General features: G+C 36.4%; 1 protein-coding gene across 1 annotated transcript in view; it reads left to right on the top strand.

The window, feature by feature from the left end:
- Positions 1-25,872, top strand: part of RASGRP1 (RAS guanyl releasing protein 1) — a 108,158-nt gene that overhangs the window by 50,395 nt on the left and 31,891 nt on the right. Inside the window, exon 3 of the mRNA XM_053697965.1 lies at positions 23,840-23,945. Within this exon, the coding sequence (XP_053553940.1) occupies positions 23,840-23,945 (106 nt within the window). The remainder of the gene's footprint in view (positions 1-23,839; positions 23,946-25,872) is intronic.

Raw genomic sequence — 25,872 nt, 5'->3', positions numbered from 1 at the left:
TGGATGAAGACTTCTTCATTGATCCAGCGAAGTCCTCATCCAAGCAAGAAGATCGAAGAGACCTCCTGGATGAAGACTTCTTTCTGATTGGATGATGACTTTGCCGGCTGGATGAGGATGGATGTCCGGACTTCAATAACTAAGTTTGAAGGGTTTTTTTTGGGTGTTTTTTTTAGGTTAGGGTTTTGGACAATGTAAAATAGCTAAATGCCCTGGGCAATAGCTAAATTGCCCAGGGCAATGTTTAGCTTAGGTTTATTTCGGGTGGGGGGGTGGTTGGGCGGTGGGTTTTACTGTTGGGGGGTGTTTGTATTTTTTTTACAGGTAAAAGAGCTGATTTCTTTGGGGCAATGCCCCACAAAAGGCCCTTTTAAGGGTAATTGGCAGTATAGTGTAGGCTAGGCTTTTTTTATTTTGGGGGGCCTTTTTATTTTGATAGGTCTATTAGATTAGAAGTAACTCGTTTTTATTTTTGATAATTTAGTTTTTTATTTTTTGTAATTAAGTGTTTATTTTATTTGTAATTTAGTAAATTGTATTTTATTAATTTAATTTATTTAATTTTATTGTAATGTTAGTTTTTAGTGTAAAGCAGGTTAGGTTTTATTTTACAGGTAACTTTTTATTTATTTTAACTAGGTAGCTAGTAAATAGTTAATAACTATTTACTAACTAGTCTACCTAGTTAAAATAAATACAAACTTACCTGTGAAATAAAAATAAAGCCTAAGCTAGCTACAATATAACTATTAGTTATTTTGTAGATAGCTTAGGTTTTTTTTTTTACAGGTAAGTTTGTATTTAGTTTTAAATAGGAATTATTTAGTTAATAATTGTAAAGTTTATTTAGATTTATTTTAATTATATTTAAGTTAGGGGTGTTAGGCTTAGGGTTACGTTAGGGTTAGACTTAGGGTTACGTTAGGGTTAGGAGTTTATATATTTATGTAAAGTTAGTGATGTGGGAGGTCAGAGGTTTAGGGGTTAATAATTTTTTTTCAGTATATTTCGATGTGGGGGGCTTGTGGTTTAGTGGTTAATAGGTTTATTATAGCGGCGGTGTGGGCGGACGGCAGATTAGGGGTTAATAATATTTAAATATTGTTTGCGATGCGGGAGGGTGGCGGTTTAGGGGTTAATAGGTTTATTATAGTGGCGACGATGTCAGGGAGCGACGGAATAGGGGTTAATACATTTTAATAGTGGCGGTGATGTCCGGAGCAGCAGATTAGGCGTTAATAAATTTATTATAGTGTTTGCGATGCGGGAGGGCCTTGGTTTAGGGGTTAATAGGTAGTTTATGGGTGTTAGTGTACTTTTTAACACTTTAGTTATGAGTTTTATGCTACAGCTTTGTAACGTAAATCTCATAACTACTGACTTTAGATGGTGGTACGGATCTTGTCAGTATAGGGTGTACCGCTCACTTTTTAGCCTCCCAGGCAAACTCGTAATACCAGCGCTATGAGAGTCCCATTAAAAATTACTTTTTTTAAAAGTGCGGTACTGATGTTGCGGGACGGCCAAAAAGGTGTGCGGTACACCTATACCTACAAGACTCATAATAGCGGCGTTAGCGAAAAAGCAGAGTTATGAAGCATAACAATGCTTTTTCACTCATAACGCAAAACTCGTAATCTATCTAGCTTAAAGATAGCAAGAGAAAGGAGACAATTTATAATAGGAGTAAATTAGAAAGTTGCTTAAAATGGCATGCTCTTTCTGAATCATGAGAAAAAAATAGGGTTTAGTATCCCTTTAATAAAAGTTGACAGCATTTAATAACTATTTTTTATACGTCACTTATTAACCTTCATCACCAGCTGTAAATGGTAGGAATTATATATGATTATCACTTTGGTATATAATGTTGTGAATATGTTTTTAAGTATTTCAGAAGTTCATTTTTAAGAACACTGATAATAGTTACAGCTGTTATTGGCATTATGTAATTTAGAATAAATGGTTTGAAATGGTACAACTAAAACCTTGTCTAATTATTCATTCCTTGGTTTGTGTGTTCTGTGTGTTGTCAGTGAGCTGTAAATGCTTTTCAGTTAAAAAAAATATGGTCACTGTAACTTAGAATTTTTTTTATCCAAGGCAGAGCTAATGCTGTGTGAACACGATTATGTGGTAAACATAGAGCTATCAAGAATACGCAGACTAAAATATTGTAGTAAACTGAGTCATCACTAAAACCACACAAGCTATCACATGCTTTCTGAACATACAGAGCATCTACACTCCATGTTCCCCATGCATAATAATACCTGAAACAATGACAGATTTTACTATAAGCATTTTAGCTAATATTCTGTACTGCAAAAATGCTTCAGTTCAAAAGTGAAATTTAATGGAAGAACTTCCAAGTGACAGCCATGATAGGCTTTTTGATATTGACAGCTCTGCAAATATTAAACCTATCTGGCTAGACATTTTTGGATTTCTGAGATATCCATCTCTGAAACTGTTACTGTCATACACCTTGCTGAGTAGACGGAGGTGTTTATTTCTACTTGTAATGGTCTCCAACTCCATCAGTACTAATGGAAGCAGTGAGTAATACTGCCTATTCTAGGAAGCACCATTACTCAATATATACTAAGTAGCTGTTTGACATCAATCTATGGATCTTCCTTTTGTCACAATGACAGACAACCAGGGCTTGCAATTGGGCTTCTTGAGTTCCCTGATGGTTCTAGAGAAGTTGAATCTGAAAGGGTTTTTCACCTCAAGACCCTGCACCCTGATGTTCCTTTGGGGCACAAATGTTACAGCAAATCTTCCAGGGGGAGTTGGGATACCCTCAGAAATTCTTAAGTTTCTGCCATCTGTTAATCTTGTGGTCAAGAGGGTAATGTTTGTCTTTCACCAGTTCAATGGTTTTCCATTTGAGCCCAGCTTGTTTAAAACGCTTATAACATTTCACAAGACTTGTGAGAGAGCGTCAGCTATACCCTGGGAACTCCCCTGTTTAGCCTAAGTAACTGCTCTGTCCCTCCAACTTTCTGAAGCTGTCAGTTTTAGTTTGCAATGCAGCAAATTCAATATGCAATGTAATTTGTACAGAAATACACAAAATATACAAAGTATGATCCTAATTTGTTAAAGTAACACTGAAACTTTCAAAACATAACCAAAATGTTTTAAAATGTAAAATGTAAAAACCATAAACTAAATATTTTAAAATGTAAATGAGAATGTGCATACATGCTTTAATACTGAAAGGACCAAATCTAAAGTCATATAAAATACAAAGTACAAAGTGCAAGTGTAACAAAACTGTCATATCACGCAGTGCTGTATTGCCCTGGACTTGTCTCTCCTTCATATATAGAAATGAGAGAGATCCACCCTTTTTCTTTTGAATATTCAGTGAATTCAGCCTTTGTGAATTCTGAACTGCAATTTCTCTCTAAGCTGGAGAACTTTCTGATATTTGAATTTAATATGGTTATTCTATTCAATGTATTTGTGTGTTGTAGAATTCTTTACAATCTTGTTTTTTTAAGAGTTTCTCAAACTCAAATTTGTTTCTGTTTATATAGAGTTATCTCATTGCCTGGGATTTAATTGTTATCCCCATGGCAAATCACAATTTGAACATGCTAAATATGCTGGTGCGAATATATCACATAGTTATCTTATAACTTATGTATTGTGTTTAAATAGTGTTTACCAAGACTATTTACTGTGCCTGTTATCAGGGCTTCAGTTTAAGATGTCCTTAGTATTTTTAGGAAGGGGTTCCCTATTTTGCTTATTTACCTAAGAAAGTTAATTTATACCAAAAATAGTGTATGGCAAAACCAGGAAATCTGCTGCAATCCAAGGCTAAAAATACACTTTTTTTTAATGCAAATTAAAAATATCCATTCACATGAAAGAACACTTCCATTAACATCTCTCCCGCATTTCACACCTCTCACAGGCGCTTACTCATATCTATGAGTTAACGCCCATGAGAAGCGCAAAACGCAATGTTAATGAAAGTGCACTTTCATGCACACGGATATTTTTAATATGCTTTAATAAAGTGTATTTTTTAGCCGTGGATTGTGGCAGTTTTCCTGGTTTGCTGTACTTTAACAGCCAGAGTCCGCCCTCACTGCCTGCTGTTGTCCGACCTCAGTATTTTTACTGCCCACCTCAATCTGATCCAGTATCAGCCGATCAGTAGCCACAAATTATTTTTACAAAAATAGTTTATATCTAAGTTGCCTACTGAGAATGTTACAAATTCACAAATATGCAAATGTTCAAAGTATTCTTCTGGTTACTGCCCTGCAATTTAGTATTGTAAAATAATTGCCACAGAGATACGGAATATGATTAAGGGCTGATATCATCTGCGGGATTTAACACCACAAATTTTCATTTCAATATAATGCTATGTGAAGCGTTACAGTTGAATGGAGTTACAAGTGCATCTAGTTTATATTATACTTGTATATTTGCTATTGTCTTTATATTTTGTGTTATTCTGAGAGGCTCACAAGTAGTCTCTCATCAACCTACCCTCTAACCCTAGTTAAATTGTTTTACATGTTAAGGTGTCAACAAGTGGCCCCAGATAGGTAATAGAAGGTTTTATGCAATTCCTTCTCTCAAGTGTCAATAATGAGGTCCAAAAGTGGCCTTTCCCTGGGGTAGAAGGAAACCATATGCTTCTTGATTTTACTTAAAAATTAAAAATTTTGAGATTTCAGTACTATTTAATGTAGCAATTTAAGTTGATAGCTTTTTTTTAGTTGTCATCAAATATAATTGTGAATACATGACGCTTATTTCTGAAAATAATTAACGATAATAAGTTTAATAACTGTGCTTATTTCTCCTCTGTTCTGCATACAACTTAAATAAGTCAAAATGTAGCATTGAAGTGAAAATAAAAGTTTTTCACAATGGTAATACAGCTTTTGGCAAGGGCATTAAATGTAAAAAGCTTTTAAACATACCTCCATGAATTATCAAGTCCCGTGCAAAGGCCCCATCCTATCACCCAAATTGCAAGGTTTGTTTATACATATAAATAATATCTAATACTCCTTTTCAACCTAGCATGTTAGCACACGTGACAATTAATTCTGAAGCTGGGTAAACAACTAAACACTCCAGCTAATTTTCTACCTATTTCACTACTCAATTTAGAAATAAAAATATTTGCCAAAATCCTTGCTATATAATTGAATTCTGTTCTACCCTATGTAATCCACACCAGCCAAGCAGGTTTCATGCCACACAGAGAATCCAGTGTTGAATTTGATAGATGATACAAAAAGACACAAAATTCCATCCGTCAGTTGTGGCAGAAAAGACATGTAACAGATTAAACTGTGAATTACTGTAAAGCAGGTGCCATTTTACCCTGTTTTGTCTACAGATTAAACTGGTCATTCCTCAAAGCCACATTTCATCAATTAGTTTATACTCCTTTATTCAGTCAGGGAATAAATTAAAATTGCAGTCAGAAATAGACGAGCTAGGAAATGGGTTTTTCAAACAGTGGTTTAGGTATCAACAATTAGCTCATTTCTATGCACACACTGGCACAGACCTATATACCAATTTAAATATTTATTCCATTCTATGACACAGATTAAAGGCACACTCTCAACTGCTTACAAACTTCTAACAATTCATCAATGTGGTACATTAACATCCTACACTACTCAATGGGCAATAGAGCTGGGCATAAATATATGAAGGGTAGAATGGGGTACAATCTTTAAAAGAACAGCTAAGTCCTCCTCTTCAATCATTATTTTGGAGACCAACAATAAATTCTCCTCACAGTTTATCTAAAGTGTATCCTCAGTCTAGTAACCTCTGTGGGAGGAACTGTGGCTAGTAAGAACCCTTGAACATATATGGTGGTCTTGCCCTAAATTAAAGCCTTTCTGGGAAGTTGTAATTTGTTATTAGACCCTTTAGTCTTTCTTTTTAATAAACCGACTAATAGTAAATGTCAATTACAGTCTCAACGTTACCAAATATTTGTAAGTAGTGCCAAGCAGTTGATACCTAGAAATTGGAATAATGCTGTATACCTACACCCACATTATGGAAAGGGCAGATAGCCAATACATTGTCTCTTGAGCAATACCATTACCTCATGTGTAAGCAGCTTGAAGATTATTACTCAATGATGTTCTCAAGGGAGGAATACATCAACACAAACTAGACCTACAGGCTTGTCTCTGGTTTCCAGTAAGACCATGACAAGATGCCTAATAACATTACTATTACATAGACCTATTATAGCACCCTATTGGCCTGTTACATAATCAATATGAAAACTATTTATAAGGGAATTTGCCATGATTTTAATTGTATAGATAAATTGTACTTGCACATACAGGACCTGTATCTAAAATATGTGTCATCATAAAGATTATCTAAAATAAAGTTAAAGTAGCATTTTTTTTTCAATTAGTCACTCCTAACACTTATATTTTAACTTGTTTTTCATCTGTCATCTGCGCTCCAAAACCGGCCCCACTCTGTAGTCCTTTTTTTTGTTTTGCATGATCCACCAATCCTAAGCGATGTCAGCTGCCATCCTAAAACACGCATATTTAAAATGAAATTCTAGTTCTGTAACCCCCTGACATCACCGGCGCTCGTTCATATTTTTTCCGCACATGCGTAGTAATAGCAGGGAGGAATACCTTGGTGATGCTATTGTAAACATTCAATTGTAGATACTGTTACAATTCAGTGTTTACTTGCAATAGGGGCAAACAAGAGCTTCTGTTATGTGAGTAAAACATTAGAGCATGCGCTTTGTAAGCACTTGGGAGCGCGCATCGAGTGGTGTTTGTAACTGTGCTGTCAGTTACTCAGCTTACCACCGCCCAAATATGTGACGTGTAAATAGTTCAACCCACCATGAACGTCACATAATGGAACAATGGAGATTCTAAGTGGACGGAGGAAAAGCTGGAGACGGGCAGGTAATAAATTACATTATATTGAATAAAACAAAGATTCTTTTCAAGAAAAAATGATGCGATTATCATATAAAAATCAAAGTGAATGCATACATATAATATAGATTAGTTCTCATTTACCATCACTTTAATGGCTTCATTCATTTGCATGTTAGTATGTTCTTTTGTTCTGTTTGATTGAAAAATGTTTAAAGCAATTTACAAAAAAATAAATGTAACATATTAGAGTATTTTCATTTTGGCACTTTTATGTCCCTCTAAAATGTTTATGTAGAACTTATTTGCAGATCTTCAGGTCATAGTCAGGTATGTTGCCCCGGGAAGAATAAGAATTTGCAGAAAAAAAGGTCAGGGGATTCTATCATATTGGTTGGTTTCAGTAACTGTTGTGCTTAATAAATTATTTAATTTTTTCATTGTTATATATTGTGGATTTGAAGTAAAAAAAAAGTAAATGTTTCTTTACTGTCCATTTGAATTTAAAGAAGTGTTCAAAGAAGTATTCAAATATGCTATTGGGGGTATAATATAATATCCTTTTAATATTTTGATGCTAATATATTGCATTAGCTATCCTTTCAATAATCTTTGTGTATTCGCATTACTAAAAAATCACAGGTTATTAAACTAAACATTTCTATCAAACAAATAATAATTCTGAAACAGAAAGTGCATGTCTGTGCAGTACTGGTTCATGGGAAATACATTCTTTTGACCCTATAATAGCAAGTACCCCAGAGGTATATATTTTCCCTAAGTAATGTTAACCACAACATTTTTAATTTATTCTTTTTTTATTGGAGTATAAAAGCAGAACACAATAATAAAGAATCATCTCCAAGTACAAAAGGCAGATTCAGTACATATGATGTAATCTGTTCTGAAACAAAGAAGATGTTTCAAAGCTGACACAGAAGTAGCTTAAATACAACTTGTCATTCAAGCAAGGAACAAGAATCATTACTTGGCTTGAGTATTTATATCACTAAGTTGAAAGGTTTGCTCATCTAGCAGGAGGTGTTCTGTCTGACAGATGTAAAGACCAGAAATGTTTCCGTGTGTGTGTGTATATATATATATATATATATATATATATATATACAGATATATATATATATACACACACCTTTGAGCCCTTTCTAATCCAACACCTTTTCATACATATATTTAAATAAAAATATAATTTTATACTGAGTGAACAACAAAACTATTTCTACTAGTTCTACTATTTCAGTATCAGAATCATGCGCACATAATGATTTTTTCTTGGTGAATGAGCTATGTTATACATACAATATCACAACAGATACATAAGAAAAAAGAGATACAATATATACATCTAAAAAAACAGCACATGAAAAGGGCGCCTCCTAGTGCAGATCAATCAGACAGTGATAACCCAAAGGATACCCCAATGTGTCAAAGGGTACTCACACTTTTGTAGGCACTGACAAGAGGTATTAATGTGATCTATTTTGGTAGTTATTAGATCTATTTGAAAAGGTCATTAGTTTGTCCAGAGAGGAGTGTAAATCTATTTTCTAATTGTACCCCATGGTGTACTGTTCTGCTTGGTGCATTCAAAGGTTTCTGTGGAACTCCCATTTTGTCCTTCCTTTTATGTGAATTATAGTTGTTACTATTTCTGTTTTTATTATAATTACTTTTATGATGTCTATTTTTGTATTGAACCTGTATCCAAGGTTGTTCATTGCTGTCAACCTTGTCAACTTTATTAAAAGAATAGACTATTCCCCTAGCATAATCATCTTCATCTCTATCTTTTTTTTTTTTTTCTTTAAAATGAGTTCATCCTCAAAGTGTATTATATTCAGAGTGATCATTAAAGTTTTCTAAAAATGTTTGTGTATTCTCAATCTTTTGACCAGTATCATTCACCAATTTTCCCTATGTGAAATGAGTATGTCAATCAGATTAAAAGAACACTTATCAAGGGCTGCATACCACTTGGCCAGTAGTTCCTCATCCTCTTTGAATGAACAATTCTTGGGGATTCTCAAACCTCTCGGAATTTGCTTTTTGTCATGATATCTCTTTAAAGAATCAAGGTCCCACTAGTGTCTATGTTCAATTTTGATATATTCCTCCAATTGGGAGAACAGTTGTTTAATAGATAGAGGACCAGTGGTTCTCTTTCAGTTATAGAGAGCATGGTGACAACCCTAGAGACTGATGGTATTTAGATAGAAACAACTAGTATTTGAGCTATATGATACCCCTGACTTATCACACAAAATCAAGATATAACAAAAGTTAGTAACACAATTATACACAGAAAAAGTATACCCTATCAATTAAAACAGAATTCAAATGGCCAAAATAATTTGGCTGTTCCTTGATTTATAGAGACTGTCCAAGAAAAATTATAATAGTCCTGTTATAGACAGTTCTTATGTAGGTGAATAGGTACTCAGGTCGGTTCCTGTTTTTACAATATAAAACACAATTACTAAGTCAGAATAATGTTTTTGGGGGAGTTTGTAAACTTATATGCAAAAATGCAATTATACAAGAGACTGTGTTACCATAGAGAATTGCACTAACAGTAAGGCTTGCACTAGCAACAGGAGTGCTCCACTGAGAAGAACCATAGAGGTAGACTAATTGTTCATAAAGTGAATGGCCTGTGGGAAAAAAAAACTGCTCATGTTCCTAGATGTTCTAGTACTCAGTGCTTTCAGACCCCTTCCAGAAGGCAAAAGTTGAAAGATATTGTAGCCAGGGTGAGAGGAGTCACTTATGATTTTGCTAGTCCACTTTCTCATTCTGTAAGAGTACTGATCCTGAAGGCAGGGCACGGGAACACCAATAATCCTCTCAGAGCCTGGTCTGTTCATTGTAATCATCTAATAATAGATTTGGTTTCCAATCCTAACTAGATGATTAGTGACGTGCACAGTATTACAGCTTCTCCTGTGACAGGCTGAACTTCTTCAATTGGTGAAGAAAAACATAATTTATGTAAGAACGTACCTGATAAATTAATTTCTTTCATATTGGCAAGAGTCCATGAGCTAGTTACGTATGGGATATGCAATCCTACCAGGAGGGGCAAAGTTTCCTAAACCTTAAAATGCATATAAATACACCCCTCACCACACCCACAATTCAGTTTAACGAATAGCCAAGTAGTGGGGTGATAGAAAAAGGAGTAAAAAGCATCAAAAAAGGAACTGGAAATATAATTGTGCTTTATACAAAAAAACATAACCACCATAAAAAGGGTGGGTCTCATGGGCTCTTGCCAATATGAAAAAAATGAATTTATCAGGTAAGTTCTTACATAAATTATGTTTTCTTTCATATAATTGGCAAGAGTCCATGAGCTAGTGACGTATGGGATATTAATACCCAAGATGTGGAACTCCACAGAAGAGTCACTAGAGAGGGAAGGATAAAATGAAAAACAGCCATTTTCCGCTGAAAAATTAAATCGACATCCTAAAAAATAAGTTTTTCTCATAACTGAAAAGAAAAAACTTAAAACATAAGCAGAGAAATCAAACTGAAACAGCTGCCTGAAGAACCTTTCTACCAAAAACTGCTTCCGAAGAGCCAAATACATAAAAACGGTAGAATTTAGTAAATGTATGCAAAGAAGACCAAGTTGGTGCTTTGCAAATCTGATCAAATGAAGCTTCATTCTTAAAAACCCACAAAGTGGAAACTGATCTAGTAGAATGAGCTGTGGTTCTCTGAGGCGGGCCTGACCCGACTCCAAATAAGCCTGATGAATCAAAAACTTTAACCAGTATGCCAAGGAAATGGCAGAAGCTTTCTGACCTTTCCTAGGACCAGAAAAGACAACAAATAGACTAGAAGTCTTCCTGAAATCTTTAGTAGCTTCAACATAATATTTCAAAGCTCTTAGAACATCCAGAGAATGTAAGGATCTCTCCAAAGAATTCTTATGATTAGGACACAAAAAGGGAACAACAATTTCCCTATTAATGTTGTTAGAATTCACAACTTTAGGTAAAAATTTAAATGATGTCCGCAAAACTGTCTTATCCTGATGGAAAATTAGAAAAGGAGACTCACAAGAAAGAGCAGATAATTCGGAAACTCTTCTAGCAGAAGAGATAGCCAAAAGGAACAACACTTTCCAAGAAAGAAGTTTAATATCCAAAGACTGCATAGACTCAAAAGGAGAAGCCTGTAAAGCCTTCAAAACCAAATTAAGACTCCAAGGAGGAGAGATTGATTTAATGACAGGCTTGATATGGACCAAAGCCTGCACAAAACAGTGAATAACAGGAAGCTTAGCAATCTTTCTGTGAAATAAAACAGAAAGAGCAGAGCTTTGTCCCTTCAAGGAACTTGCAGACAAACCTTTATCCAAACCATCCTGAAGGAACTGTAAAATTCTAGGAATTCTAAAAGAATGCCAGGAGAATTTATGAGAAGAACACCATGAAATATAAGTATTCCAAACTCGATAATAAATCTTTCTAGAAACAGATTTTTGAGCCTCTAACATAATATTAATCACTGAGCCAGAGAAACCTCTATGACTAAGCACTAAGCATTTAATTTTCATACCTTCGAATTTAATGATTTGAGATCCTGATAGAAAAATGGTCCTTGAGACAGAAGGTCTGGTCTTAAAGGAAGTGGCCAAGGTTGGCAACTGGACATCCGGACAAGATCCGCATACCAGAACCTGTGAGGCCATTCTGGTGCTACCAGAAACACAAACGATTGTTCCATGATGATCTTGGAGATCACTCTTGGAAGAAGAACTAGAGATGGGAAGATATAACGCATCCACCGACTCCGCCTGAGGATCCCTGGACCTGGACAATACCTGGGAAGTTTCTTGTTTAGATGGGAAGCCATCAGATCAATTTCTGGAAGACCCCACATCTGAACAATCTGAAAAAACACAACTGAATGGAGAGACCACTCCCCCGGATGTAAAGTCTGACGGCTGAGATAATCCGCTTCCCAATTGTCTACACCTGGGATATGTACCGCAGAAATTAGAGCTGGATTCTGCCCAAGAAAGTATCCAAGATACTTCTTTCATAGCTAGGGGACTGTGAGTCCCACCCTGATGATTGACATATGCCACAGTTGTGATATTGTCTGTCTGAAAACAAATGAATGGTTCTCTCTTCAACAGAGGCCAAACCTGAAGAGCCTTGAAAATAGCACGGAGTTCTAAAATATTGATTGGTATCCTCGCCTCTTGAGGTTTCCAAACCCCTTGTGCTGTCAGAGATCCCCAGACAGCTCCCCAACCTGAAAGACTTGCATCTGTTGTGATTACAGTCGAGGTTGGACAAACAAAAGAGGCCCCTTGAACTTTACGATGGTGATCTAACCAGCAAGTCAGAGAGAGTCGAACACTGGGATTTAAGGATATTAACTGGGATATCTTTTTATAATCCCTGCACCATTGTTTCAGCATCCAAAGCTGGAGAGGTCTCATATAAAAACAACAAAGGGGATCGCTTCCGATGCTACAGTCATGAGACCTAAAACTTCCATGCACATAACCACTGAAGGGAATGATTGAGACTGAAGGTTCCGACAAGCTGAAACCAATTTTATTCATCTAATGTCTATTGGAGACAGAGTCATGGACACTGAATCTATCTGGAAACTTATAAAGGTGACCCTTGTCTGAGGAATCAAGGCCTTTTTGGTAAATTGATTCTCCAACCATGTCTTTGAAGAAACAACACTAGTTGATTCATGTGAGATTCGGCAGAATGTAAAGACTGAGCTAGTACCAAGGTATTGTCCAAATAAGGAAACCCCGCAATACCCTGTTCTCTGATTACAGAGAGTAGGGCACCGAGAACCTTTGAAAAAATTCTTGGAGCTGTCGCTAGGCTAAATGAAAGAACCACAAATTGGTAATGCTTGTCTAGAAAAGAGAATCTTAGAAACCGATAGTGATCTGGATGAATCGGAATATGAATATATGCATCCTGTAAGTCTATCGTGGACATATAATGACCTTGCTGAACAAAAGGCAGAATAGTCCTTATAGTCACCATTTTGAAAGTTGGCACTCATACAAAATGATTCAAAATTTTCAGATCCAGAAACTGGCCTGAATAAATTGTCTTTCTTTGGGACAATGAACATATTTGAATAAAACCCAAGACCCTTTTCCTGAAACGGAACTGGTATGATTATCCCTGAAAGCTCTAGATCTGAAACACACTTCAGAAAAGCCTGAGCCTTCACTGGATTTGCTGGAATGCGTGAGAGAAAAAAAATCTTCTCACAGGAGGTCTTACTCTAATTCCTATTCGATACCATTGAGAGACAATAATCTGAATCCAATGTTTTGGAAAAAATGTAATCTGCCGCCCACCAGCTGAGCTGGAACGAGGGCCGCACCATCATGCAGACTTGGGGGCTGGCTTTGGTTTCTTAAGGCTTGGATTTATTCCAACTTGAAGAAGTTTTCCAATTGGAACCAGATTCTTTGGGGGAAGGATTTAGTTTCTGTTCCTTATTCTGTCGAAAAGAACGAAAACGATTAGAAGCTTTAGATTTACCCTTAGATCTTTTATCCTGAAGTAAAAAAACTCCCATCCCACCAGTGACAGTTGAAATAATTGAATCCAACTGAGAACCAAATAAATTGTTACCTTGGAAAGAAATAGATGGTAATCTAGACTTAGATACCATGTCAGAATTCCAATACTTCTAGCTAAAATAGCTAAAGACATAGATTTAAAATCAATTTTGATGATATCAGAAATAGCATCACAGATAAAATGATTAGCATGTTGAAGCAAGCGAACAATGCTAGACAAATCAAGATCTGTTTCCTGTTGCGCTAAACCTTTCAACCAGAAAGTTGATGCAGCTGCAACATCAGCCATAGAAATGGCAGGCCTGAGAAGATAGCCAGAATATTAATAAGCTTTCCTTAGATAAGATTCAAGTTTCCTATCTAAAGAATCCTTAAAGGAAGTACTATCTTCCATAGGGATAGTAGTACGTTTGGCAAGAGTAGAAATAGCCCCATCAACTTTGAGGATTTTTCCCCAAAACTCCAACCTAACTGCTGGCAAAAGATACAACTTTTTAAACCTAGAAGAAGGAATAAAAGAAGTACCAGGCCTATTCCATTCCTTTGAAATCATATCAGAAATAGCATCAGGAACTGGAAAAACCTCTGGAGTAACCACAGGAGGTTTATAATCAGAATTTAAACGTTTACTAGTTTTAGTATCAAGATTAATAGTTTCCTCAATATCAAAAGTAATCAACACCTCTTTTTACAAAGAACAAATATAATCTATCTTAAAGAGATAAGTAGATTTGTCAGTGTAAATATCTGAGGTAGGATCTTCTGAAACAGATACATCCTCAGAGGAGGATAATTCAGCATATTGTCGGTCATTTGAAATTTCATCAACTTTATGAGAAGTTTTAAAAGACGTTTTATGTTTATTAGAAGGCGGAATAGCAGACAAAGCCTTCTGAATCGCATCAGCAATAAAATCTTTTATATTCATAGGGATATCATGTACATTAGATGTTGAAGGAACAACGGCATTGTACTAGTACTGATGGATACATTCTCTGCATGTAAAAGCTTATTATGACAACTGTTATATACTACAGCTGGAGATATAATCTCAGCTAACTTACAACAGATACACTTATCTTTGGTAGAACTGTTATCATGCAGCAGGGATCCAACAGTGGTTTCTGAGACAGGATCAGATTGAGACATCTTGCAAATGTAAGAGAAAAAAACAACATATAAAGCAAAATTATCAATTTCCTTATATGGCAGTTTCAGAAATGGGAAAAAATGCAAACAGCATAGCCCTCTGAGCATAGAAAAAGGCAAGTGGCATATCGGAAGTGGGGTTTAAATAATTAAATTATTTGGCGCCAAGTATGACGCGCAACACAAAATTAATTTTTTTGGCGCTAACATCTGGAAATGATGCAACTCGCGTCATGGCAGATGCAACCTTGTGCAAGGAGGCCTGGCGTCAACTAAGAAATGACAAATTTGCGTCACCAAACATACCTTAGCACCAAAAAAATTCTCGCGCCAAGAATGATGCAATAAATGTCAGCATTTTGCATCCTTGCAAGCTTAATTTTGCCTGCGAAAATTTATTAAAAACAGTCAATTTTGAAGAAAAGTCTATACCCCAGGTAAGAAAAAATAATTTCCTAAATATGTTTTCTCAATTTTGAAATGAAAGTCTGCAAAAGGAAATATACATAAACCTGACTCATGGCAAATATAAGTACAATACATATATTTAGAACTTTACATTAATACATAAAGTGCCAAACCATAGCTGAGAGTGTCTTAAGTAATGAAAACATACTTACCGAAAGACACCCATCCACATATAGCAGATAGCCAAACCAGTACTGAAACAGTTATCAGTAGAGGTAATGGAATATGAGAGTATATCGTCGATCTAAAAAGGGAGGTAGGAGATGAATCTCTACGACCGATAACAGAGAACCTATTAAAAGATTTCCCGCAAGGAAAACCATGGAATTCAATAGGTGATACTCCCGTCACATCCCTCTGACATTCACTGTACTCTGAGAGGAATCAGGCTTCAAAATGCTGAGAAGCGCATATCACAGAAGAAAATCAAGCACAAACTTACTTCACCACCTCCATAGGGAGGCAAAGTTTGTAAAACTGAATTGTGGGTGTGGTGAGGGGTGTATTTATAGGCATTTTGAGGTTTGGGAAACTTTGCCCTTCCTGGTAGGATTGTATATCCCATACGTCACTAGCTCATGGACTCTTGCCAATTACATGAAAGAAATACAGCCTCAGTTGGAACTTTTTCAGTACAGATTCAATGTGAGGCTTCCACTTTAGGTCTTGTGAGATGGTACAGCCCAAGTGAGGGGAGGAAGTGTTGCTGTGTTCCTCCTGAAGTCTGCTATCATCAACTTCCTTTTTAAGCGTGTTTAGCTCTAAGTTGTTATTACTGCACAAGACAGCCAAGTGATGAACCTCATGTCTGTTAGCATACTCATCTCTATTTTGAATGAGGCAAGTGACAGTGGTGTCATCTGCAAACTTCAGAAGCTTAATAGAGGGATCAGATGAGGTGCAATCATTTGTGTAAAGGAAAGGGAGAAGAGTAGTGGGGAGAGCATACATTCTTGACCAGTGCCAGTACTGATGTGAATTTATCTAACTTAACTAATTGCTGACTGTTTTTTTGAAAATTGAATATCCACTGGCAAGTGGAAGCGATAAACAGAGAGCTTAGTTAGTTTGGGCAAGAGGCATTCTGAAATAATGGTATTAAAAGCATCTTAACGCATCTTCAGTTTAGCATACCTTTGAGTTAGCGCACCTTCAGCTTAGCACACCTTTGGGTTAGCATACCTTCAGCTTAGCCTACCTTTGGGTTAGCGCACCATCACTTAAGCATACCTGTGGGTTAGTGCACCTTCAGCTTAGCATACCTTTGGGTTAGCGCACCTTCAGCTTAGCACACCTTTGGGTTAGCGCATCTTCAGGTTAGCACACCTTTGGGTTAGCATACCTTCAGCTTAGCGTACCTATGGGTTAGCGCACCTTCAGCTTAGCATACCTTTGGGTTAGAGCATATTCAGCTTAGCACACCTTTGGGTTAGCACACCTTTGGGTTATTGCACATTCAGCTTAGCATACCTTTGGGTTAGTGTACCTTCAGCTTAGCATACCTTTGGGTTAGCATACCTTCAGCTTAGCATACCTTTGGGTTAGCATACCTTCATTTTAGCATACCTTTGGGTTAGCATACCTTCAGCTTAGCATACCTTTGGGTTAGCGCTTGAGTGAAATCTAGGATCTGCTTGCCTGTGCTATTCAACCTCAAGATGTTAGCACGTCTGTTGCTTTTGCTATAGGGCTACCATTTAACTTTCAACTTTTCATATTTGCGCAAAAAATACGAGTGCTATTGATTTAACTTGCTAATATTTTTGGGCTCTACTTAATTTAGGCCATATTGTGATACACTATTACACAATATTGAGTGGAATAAGATCAATTACCCACCATTACAATAACATATGCTAGAATAGAGTCAACTTTTATATAGAATGCTCTGCCTAAAAAAGACGATACAGAGTGCTATTGTGTGAGTGGCTTCAGGTTGACATAGAATCACTGGGTTACCCTGGGGGCCAGAGCCTGCAGCATTGGGAGGAATATAAAATAGGCTGTTGTGAGGAGCTCTTTCACTAAGAGCCTGTCATTATGTCTGCGGCTCTAGGAGGTTCACTTCCCCACCTGGCTCATCTATAGACAGACTTGGAGAAGGTGACCTTGTTAGTATTCCCTCACCTGGAGGGAGAGTGGATCTACTTTGAGACCTTTCAGGTTCTAGCTTCAGTTTTTAGTAAACCTCAGAAGAGGTCTGAGCCATCAGTTTCTAGGCTTCTGCGGCCGAATATTAGGGGGACATTATGGGCTAGACTCCAAGTGGAGCACAAAGGATTGTGCACAGTGTTATATACTGTATATATATTGTGCATGGTCTTGCACACAGAATAAAGCACAATCTGGTATTATGTGTTTTTTAATAAAGATTATAGTTTGAACAATAATAAATAACTTTTACAAACATCCCTATAATTTGTCGAAGTCCTATAAATCCTGTTTTATATGCGAGTTATTTTAGTTAGTATAATTATACTGGAATAGAAATCTCATTCAGATATATTTAACCAGTTAAATGTTTTAATAGTTATTATACTGCATGTTCTTTCTTTGTCCTAGTAATGGTTTTCATGTGCAGATGTTATTCTGCATGCTGTTCTTGGATTATGATAGATGCCTGAAATGCATGGCACTATTATCCTTGGTTATTATATCCTTAAAGGACCAGTAAATAAAGTAGAATTAAATAATTGACGTATATAAAGTAAAAATACAATACAATGGCACTTACTTTGAGTTTTAAATGTATAATTTTAGTAAATTCAATTGTCCATCCATCCCCCTTTGTCATGTGACAGCTATCAGCCAATCACAAACATATATATATATATATATATATATATATATATATATATATATATATATATATATATATATATACTGTGCACTTTGCACATGCTCAGCAGGAGCTGGAGCCTCAGAAAGTCTGCATATAAAATGAATGTGCACATTTTAATATTCCCCTATGTCCAGAACACTAGAATGTGAAATATTTACAGTAAATACACAGTCTAACACTTTAATAAATATGGATATTGCATAGATATGTTTTTACATGTTTTCCTCTACTTAAAGTGAAGGTAAATTTTGATGAATTAGTGCCCGTTTTTTAATAATTCTATTAAAAACAAGGGCACTTAAATTCATCAAAATTTTTCTTCTAAAACTTACCTTTTAATCCTGACATCCGCTCCAGCTTTCCTCCGGCCGTCGGAAGCCTCTTCTTACGTCAGAAATTACGAATCCGGCTTCCTCCAATTGCCCCCAGGAGAATCATGGCCTGAGGCAACACCGTGATTCATTTTGGACTTGCGAAGAGGTCTTGCGTCGGGCGGAGGATGCGCGGCAGCGGCTGTCAGGATTAAAAGGTACGTTTTTTAGGAAAACAAGTGAAATTTCAATGTTGATGAATTAAAGTGCCCTTGTTTTTAATAGGATTATAAAAAACCGGGCACTAATTCCTCTAAATTGACCTTCCCTTTAACTGCAAAGGGCTCCAATGCACTTCTATATATGTCTATATGTGTGTACATATTTATTTATGTGTTTGTGCAATATTTTTTAATGGTTTTTATTAGATGGTGTTATTATTAGTGTAACTGTACTTTATAGTTGATTTTTATGTGTTTTTTTATATACATTTTTTTTTTATTGAAGTTTTATGAAACATTACATTGAGATAATATGTAAGTTCACGACACATAGATGACCACATCATATTAATTGTACAGGGATACTGACAATTTCAAATATAATAATTTTTGATTCATTGAACAAACAGAAATGGAGCAGATCCCTTGTACTCTGATAAATCAATTTAAAATAAAACAATGTCTGAAACACATAAAGCCAAGTAACATAAATATTAATGACCCATAAAATTAAAACCTCTAAAAAATTATTTTTTTTACCTCCTTTAAGTATATAAGGCCACTTTTGGACATTTGTTATATCATGTAACATTAAAAATAGGAGTATTTGGGCCTTCAAAACACAGTTGAAACACAATGACTATGAATATATGTATATACAAAACATTAATGGTACATAGTAGAGGAATAAGTGGCTAATGAATTAGAGAATATTGGTATGAGGCATCTAACTTAAGGCCTATTAAGGGAACATATTTGTTGTTCATAAAATATTTAAACAGTCTGGCAATGGTAAATATTGTGCAATATGACCACAAGTGATTGTATATGATATTGAAATAAGATCGCTAATGGGTAGCGTTAAGTTCTCTATAATGACCAGCATTAGAGTAATAGTGATCTCCAGACATTTGCGGGCAACAGCGAAATGTGGTATGAAGAGACCATTCTTAGAACCTGTTAATGGGCTTCATTGTAGATTTTATAATTTTTGGACAGGCTGGCCTTGGTAAAGAACATGTAATATGATCACAGGAGGCTGTATGCAGTAGCTGGTTAGGAAGCTTAAATAACCATAGTTCAGAAAAAATTCAAATGAAGAGGTCGGCCCCTTAGCTACAAAAAGGTCTCAAAATTAAACTAAAACTGATAATGGACCATAGTGAAAGTATAAGTGGCTAATATATTAGGCAGCCATGGCATGAGGTGTCTTAACTTAGAGTCTATTAAGGAAACATGTTTGTTGTTTATATAACATTTAAACAGGCTAGCATTGGTGGAGATCATGCAACGTGGCCACATGTGATTATATACATTGATAAGATAGCATTAAGTTCTCTATAATGAACAGCATGATAATAGTAACAAACTTAGAACATTTGTGGTCAGTAGTGTAAGCATGACATGGAAGCATACATATCTGTAATTAAGAAAATTAAAAAATAAAGAGGTCTGCCACTTAGCTACCAGATGCCTTAAAATTGAAATAAAAACTGGGATAGTTAAGAAGGGTATGAACTTAGGTGCAGGAGGGTATTGATCTTACTAAGAGCATGAAAATATACATAAACAGAGTCACTATGAGAGCACTTAAATGTAAAGTGAACTTTGTGAACATCCCTCAACACACAAAAATCACCACGCTAAAGAAGAACAATGATAAAGTCAAAGTGTGAGTCCTTTTGGGGAGCACTTTTTAGATTAATGAGCAGACTGTCCATTTTGAGGGTTATATGTTGATTCCCCACCTTTACAGAAATAAAATATTTAGCCCACTCCAGACCGACCTCTCAATGCAACCTGCAGTCCGTTCCAGTATAGCTTGGCTGAGGAAAGGGTTAACTGGTAGGTGGGAGAGTCGGCAGACCAACAATCCTTTACTTGTTGATGTATGGAAGCGGCATCTTTCTCGTAGCCACTTGTGATAATGAGCAGTTCCTTTCCACTTACCGTCTCCTCACTAGCAGCAGAAGATTTGTGGCTTGGAGCTTGTTGTGCAGGTCCGTCAGCGTCTGAATCCAGCCCATGTGAGGATCTTTGCAGCAAAGCCCCATCTCTGTGCGCACACCAAGCAGGCCCACCAGCTGTGGTCTGGATGCCATGCTGTCCCATCATTTTAGTTGAGTATGGGGTAGATTTATGTCCGTTATCACAGTTGTTGGGTTCTATATTTTTCTCAGCTCCCAAGTTAGCCTTGAGGTAAGGTTTCCAATTTTGAGTAGCTGTGTCACTAGTGATGTCGTTCTTGGTAACCAGGTCTACCATTCTCGCATTCCAGCCCCTACCCTTAACCCTTTAAGGACACAGCTTTCAGTTTGCTCAATTGTTTTATGACGGAAAAAAATTAAGCAAGCTGCTGTCACCTAGTGCGGTGACATGTGATGTGGTGTATGCCTGTTCCCTCCGCTCAGTAGTGGTAAGAATGATCATCGCAGCCCCAGGTCCTCTCGTTGCGGGCTAGTAGTAGTAGTGTGGGCATCCCCTGATACATAATCTGGATGGACATGAAAGCAGTTTTTAACGAGCCAATGTGGCTTTGAAAAATGGTCTTCCAATAATTCACATATAGCCTCTTCAAGCTTATGTAAGATCACTGCCATGCTGGATCGATGCTTAATGAGTGTTGCACTGTGTCAATGCACTGCATAGGAGAAAGAACTGCGCACTCAGGGCACAGCTAGTTGTGGGGACGGTGTTGAGGCTTCTGGTATAGGGGAAGGCCTCAAATGTAATAGTCCAGTACTGAGGGCAATTAGGCCGCGTCTTGATCCAAAACCCTATAGCTCAGATCAGGTCACCAACAGCCAAGCTTCTCCGCTATTTTGAATAGGATATATCCAGTTCAGCTTCACAGAAATGATTAGTTTTGGAGAGAGCTTAAGAACCTGAAGCTCAGTGCGACCAGCAAGATGGCTGCTGCCCGGAAGTCCCCCTTTATACACTTTTTTGTTTAGCGAAACAGTTAACCACAGCTCTGAGGACGTGGTGATCATTCTAGTGTAATCGATCGTGTTTACTTTCAACATGTAATACGAGCTCTAAACCCAACGCACGCAACCCCCGCGATAAACCCTTTTTTGCTCACGCGTAACTGTTAACCACTCATAATCTGGCCCTAAGTGTTGTACCTTATCACCTTTGCTGTGGCAAATTAGGGGCAGATAAAATGAGCTTCTGTATATATATTAACCAATCAATGTGCATCATGTAAGATAGTTAGGGTTCTAAACTCCATGCACTTCAGTGTCTCTTTCAGATTTTAATTATACGTAAATCAGGCAAAATAAATATGAAGGTGCATTGCAAAATGTTTTCTTTCTTCATGTTTTCCGTCTTGATAAAGCCTATTGGCGAAACGCGTAGACGTTATCCACAACAGCTCCAACATCCCCTGCAAGATCTCAAAATAATACGAGTACAGGGGAAGAAAGAACAAACAGCCATTTGTATACTGAAGTCTGGATTTCCTATAAACACGCCGGGGCGTGCATCGCAATTATCTACCTGACAGAAGCCTGCTGCTGGAATTAGCAGCCAAAGATATTCAAAGACAAACAGAAGTATCTGACGCCGGAATCGCATACACGAAGGAGCGGGTTCTAGAATTCCAGTTCCAGGTGAATCTTGTATCGTACAAGTCTGGAAGGCTGACAAGAGGCCCAGCAACTTTCCAGTAAGGTAGATTGAAACACCGCTAGACACAGAAAGTGTCAGAAGATCCGGTAAGCTCTCTTCTAAATTGGAATACATATTGAAAAAAATCACAATTTATATCACCACTGCAAATTACAACTTGCAAAAACACTAAAGTGCAATAAGACTATGTACTGTTTATCTGAAAACAATAGATCAAAGTTACTAACTAATAATATTGTATTGGACTGCACAAATATCATGCACTTTAAGTTCTGACACAAACTGAAACATTTTATTGAAATACAAAAGTGGAACATTCTAACGATATAACTAAGGTGGAAATATTGTGAAGCATTTTTTCTCTTTCTTTTAATCTGCAGAAAGTTTTTTAACAAGGTGGAATTTTAATAAGGTGGAATTTTTAATAAGGTGGAATTTTTACCTAAAAATTTCTAACTGTGTGTTTGTATTGTGAAATGCATTTTTTCTTTCAAACTGCTGTATGTTCAAGGTAAAATTAGATCAGAGCATTTCTCTATGTATATGTATGTATTTATTTTAAATTGATCATTATAGGGAGACGTCCCTCTTTCTGTTTTAAGCTAATAAATTGTATTTTATATTTTTAATATCAGTCTCCATATCATCCTTATAGCTTTTTTAGCGCTCCCAAACTACACCCTTTGTTGTTATTTAACATGTTTTCTTTCAACATCTTTTTATGTAAATATTTTATGGGGAATTAGTTTAAAAGAAAAATTAAATTAATAATTCAAATTAAAATCTTGAAATTTGATTAGAACAAAAATAGGCTACCTAGTGCCTATCAACCTAGAGGTCACCTGCTTTATGCCTTTACTAGTGTTGAAAAAAGGTATCTATTTAACCATTGAGCTGACTTACCATGCATCTTATGTGTCTTCCGCCTTGTTTAGTAGGATCAGGCGTCTTTTCTTCAGGATACTATGGGAGATATAGCACAACAAGCAATTATTGACTTAAATAATCTCATATGATTAAACACATGTATTAAGCAGGTTACTACACTGTATTTCCTTGTATGTTGCACAGATTGCTGTAGTGTGCATGCCTCTTTATTTCATGTGACCTCTGTATTACTTGAATTTCAGTATAAACTTATTTTACCTATTTATTACACATACCTCTATACAGCCAGTATCTCTATATTAAAGGAACACTGAACCCAAATTTTTTCTTTCGTGATTCAGATAGAGCATGCAATTTTAAAAAACTTTCTAATTTACTCCTGTTTTCAAATTTTCTTCATTCTCTTGGTATGTTTATTTGAAAAGCAAGAATGTAAGTTTAGATGCCGGCCCATTTTTGGTGAACAACCTGGGTTGTCCTTGCTGATTGGACAGCACCAATAAACAAGTGCTGTCCATGGTCCTGAACCAAAAATTTGCTGGCTCCTTAGCTTAGATGCCTTCTTTTTCAAATAAAGATAGCAAGAGAATGAAGAAAAATTAGGTAAATTAGAAAGTTGCTTAAAATTGTATGCTCTATCTGAATCATGAAAGAAAAAAAATTGGGTTCAGTGTCCCTTTAAGTAATGTGTTCCTATCACCTCTATGTTTCACAAATACAGCATGTCACAGATACATCCAATGCCATTGGCACAATTCTTATCATACCTGTTTTCTTTTGGTTCCTAGATTCTGAGGGAAATGTGTGTGAAAGCAACCATTTGCTGCAAATCTTACTGACCATGCACGGCTTCCTGATCCCCTCTGCTGATCTGCTAAACAAGCTCCAGAAACTATATCCTTTTCTGTGCCCAGGAGGACTACTTCATGGATGGTATGGAGCGCTTGGATATCAAGTATTTAGTTCAAAGTCATACAAATACTGTATGTGTCATCTTGTGAAGGTTAAGTGCAATGGGGACATATCTTCCCTCTATTAGACTTACAGGTATGTAGCATATTTCATGTAGACTAGGAATGCATAGAGACAAGCAGGTATACTATGTAATTGTTATTTACATTAGTCACACTAATCAATAGACAATGAATGGATTTAACCCATAAACCAAACTGTCTGCTGATGGTTATATCCTCTAGTTCAGAGCACAACAAATCCTATGATCCAGGGGTTCCCACACTTACAGGCTCACCAGGAGACTTGAACTTGTGAACACTATATGATTTTTTTATTAACATTTTCAAGGAAGAAATCACAGTAACTAGTAATTGCATTTATAGTTTTCAGTGTTGTAATTAATGAATGCTTAACTAGGACTCACACAAATCCCAATTGAGATTACGAGTAGCGCATTAACTGTTGCTTGTGAGTGATAAGGTGTTTATCACGTTTGCTTGAACACAATTTAAATTAATGTGCGTCGGGATATTGCAACTTCAGAGCTCTGGTTAAATGTTATACTTGACTAAAAAGTGGCACAAACACATCAAAACTACTTTTAAAAGTACAGTTACTTTCATAACAACTAGAAAATCTATATAGAGGACAGTGCCAATGTTAAATGTACAAACTCACTTCAGAAAAGAACGATTACCTTACTAGATCAATCTAGATATAGAAAACAATATGTATGAGAAGGAGCACCTCCCAGAGGAGGCTTAAGTACGTTTGGAAAGTACTAGTGTATGATAGTTAATAAATTAGTAACAATGTTACATAATTCTTACAAAGAGAACGAAGAGGGCTAAAAGAAGCTGGCTGAGGGAAAAAAACTGAAACAATGAACTAATACTGGCTATGTGCTACAATGTGACCGTAGCACAAATAAAAATACGAGTAATGTATAGCAGATAGTGTTAATGCAAATACAGTTATATTAGAAGCCACATTTAATTAAAACCTGTCACAACATATACACACAATAAATAAAACAGTTATAGCAATAGCTCAGTCCAATAGACACATATGATGAGTGTTACGGTTGTGATAGATATACATATCCCCCAAAATAGATATTTGGGGGGACAAGTGTATGATAGATTGGCCAATCTTGTGAATATAAGATGACTATGTACACAATAAAGTATATGATAGTGTCCAAAAATAAGTAAGTGGCCAAAAAAGTGTCCAAAAATTAGTAGATATCTAATAGTGTCCAAAAATGAGTAAGTAGCCATAAAATAGGTAGGTGGCCAAAAAATGAATAGTAGTGCCCAAATTAATGGGATTAGTAATGGAGTGTACCCAAAAAAAGTTCAGGATTAAGTGTCCCAAAAGACAAAAGTTAATGTTAATGTAGAATCCCAAGGATGTGTGGTATCCAAAAACGAGGTATTCCGTATCCAGAGTGGATCAGAGATGTGGAGAAAAACCGGTAAAAAAGAAAAACCTGTAAAAAAGACATGTGGAGAAAAACCTGTTACAGGTTTTTCTCCACATCTCTGATCCACTTTGGACACGGAATACCTCTTGTATCTGAATCATGAAATATTGTTTTTTACTTTAGTGTCCCATTAATCCCTTGACTTAAAAGGATGCATATATATATCATGCTATACTTTCCCATCATACTGTATAACGTATATGTATCTCCTAGCTTCAGGATGTTACTGCAGAGCTGCTGTCCCTGAGCTGCACGATTGGTGCTCTGGATCCATATGGAGACTGATGCCTGATTATTACAGACAGTGACATGGTCTGTGCCACTGTCTGTAACAAACATTATTTTGTGCTGGTGGGAGGATGGAGGGAGGCTGGTGGGCGG

The sequence above is a fragment of the Bombina bombina genome, chromosome 1, assembly GCF_027579735.1.
Source record: "Bombina bombina isolate aBomBom1 chromosome 1, aBomBom1.pri, whole genome shotgun sequence".
In the NCBI taxonomy this organism is placed as follows: Eukaryota; Metazoa; Chordata; class Amphibia; order Anura; family Bombinatoridae; genus Bombina; species Bombina bombina.
Note: the sequence above shows the minus strand (reverse complement) of the source record. Positions and strands in the feature narration are given on the sequence as shown.